We start from the raw sequence: 1,819 nt of genomic DNA on the forward strand, positions 1-1,819 counted from the left end.
TTGCGATCCCGTTACCGGTCAGTAAAAAAAAAAGACAAAAAGGAAAAAAAAAAAAAAAACATTTGCTACCTTTTGTGATAAAATGCTAACTGTCTCTGAGCTCAACCCCCAAAAATCAATAATTAAGACCACCTGGAACTTAAACCACCTTTAAATGTTAATTATTCCTGGTTTGGTTTTAGATGAATATTTAAGTTTTGGGGTTGAACACATGATAATGTTTGTAGTTTAATGTATTCCCCTCCAAACAATGAATTTGTAATATGAAATAACTTGAAAGAAATGTAATATGAAATGAATTTCACAAAGGATACTCTTGACTTTGGAGTACCCTAATTTTTTTCTAGTTTCTTTAATTATTTAGAGCCATGAATGCTTAAAGATTTTTTTTTCTTGTATCAGCTTAAGGCTGTTCATCAACAGCTACAGGTTCTGTCCCAAGTACCTTTCCGTAAGCTAAAGAAAAAAAATGAAAAGTCTAAAAGGGAAAAGAAAAAAAAAGTTAATAGCAAAGATGAAAATCCAAGGAAAAAGTTTAAGCAAATGAAATTAAAGGAAAAGTCCAAGAGCAAGTAAGTATCTTTTTATGATGGCTTATTAAAATAATAACATCTATCATAAATTTGACTAAATTTAATTTTTGTTACAGTCAACCAAAGAAAAGGAAACAACAGCTCTTGGCTCTGAAATTTGAAGATGATGATAATGCTAAACCTATGAACTATGATGAGAAAAGGAAATTAAGTTTGGATATAAACAAACTCCCTGGAGATAAACTTGGGCGAGTAGTTCATATAATACAATCAAGAGAGCCTTCACTGAGAAACTCCAATCCTGATGAGATAGAGATAGATTTTGAAACACTGAAAGCATCAACACTAAGAGAACTAGAAAAATATGTTGTGGCATGTCTAAGAAAAAGACCACTAAAACCTCATAGTATGTATCTCTATGTCGATAGAAACTAGTCTGGTATGTGTGTTAATTTTTGGTTATACTCACTTTTTTCCCTTCTAAATTACACAGCTAAGAAAATCATGAAGTCCAAAGAAGAACTTCATTCACAGAAAAAACAGGAGTTGGAAAAGCAATTACTAGCCATCAGTAATCAGCTAAATTCTAGAAAACGTCTAACAAAATGTAGGTGGCAGTTTTTAAACGTTCCCGTGACTATTTAATTGTACTGGCATTTTATTGTTTCCCTATTTTGTAGCTGAGAAAATGCAATCATCCAAAGCCGCTGGAAGTGGTTCCCGATTGAGTGAGAGCAGCAGCAGCAGCAGCAGCAAAAGCAGCAGCAGCAGCAGCAGCAGCAAAAGCAGCAGCAGCAGCAGCAGCAGCAGCAGCAGCAGCAGCAGCAGCTCCTCAGAATCTGAGAGTAGTAGCAGTGATTCCGAATCAGGTTAGCTGTCCCTTCAGGTGTACCTCTGGTGGGAAATTTTTTTCTTGTAATACTGACACTTATATTGCACAGAAATATTTGTTACTTCCCCAGAACCTATAGTTTGAATATGACACTTAACTAATTGCATCTAGACAATCTTACTATTTTCACTAAGAGTTACTGTGTAAAATGAAACTTCATATTATACGTACGTGATCTTGTAGGTTTGCAATGTTGAAAATAAGTCTGTTAAAGATAGGATGGTCTCTTAATAAATAATATCAGATCTTAATACCAGAAAACATCGGATAATAAAATATTGATTTTCACTTTTTTTTTAATAAAATATGAGATTATTTGAGGGCATCTTTTACTTTACTTTCCGTGATATATCAAATCACTCTAAACTGCAAAGTATGTTCTGTTGTGATAGTA

At 33.5% G+C, this 1,819-nt stretch overlaps 1 protein-coding gene across 1 annotated transcript in view; it reads left to right on the forward strand.

The window, feature by feature from the left end:
- The window catches only part of BRDT (bromodomain, testis-specific), a 51,124-nt gene that overhangs the window by 14,883 nt on the left and 34,422 nt on the right, over nt 1-1,819 (forward strand). Inside the window, exons 6-9 of the mRNA XM_008590806.1 lie at nt 403-572; nt 650-939; nt 1,027-1,140; nt 1,214-1,351. Of these exons, the coding sequence (XP_008589028.1) occupies nt 403-572; nt 650-939; nt 1,027-1,140; nt 1,214-1,351 (712 nt within the window). The remainder of the gene's footprint in view (nt 1-402; nt 573-649; nt 940-1,026; nt 1,141-1,213; nt 1,352-1,819) is intronic.

Source organism: Galeopterus variegatus, unplaced genomic scaffold (assembly GCF_000696425.1).
Source record: "Galeopterus variegatus unplaced genomic scaffold, G_variegatus-3.0.2 Scaffold6378, whole genome shotgun sequence".
NCBI lineage: Eukaryota > Metazoa > Chordata > Mammalia > Dermoptera > Cynocephalidae > Galeopterus > Galeopterus variegatus.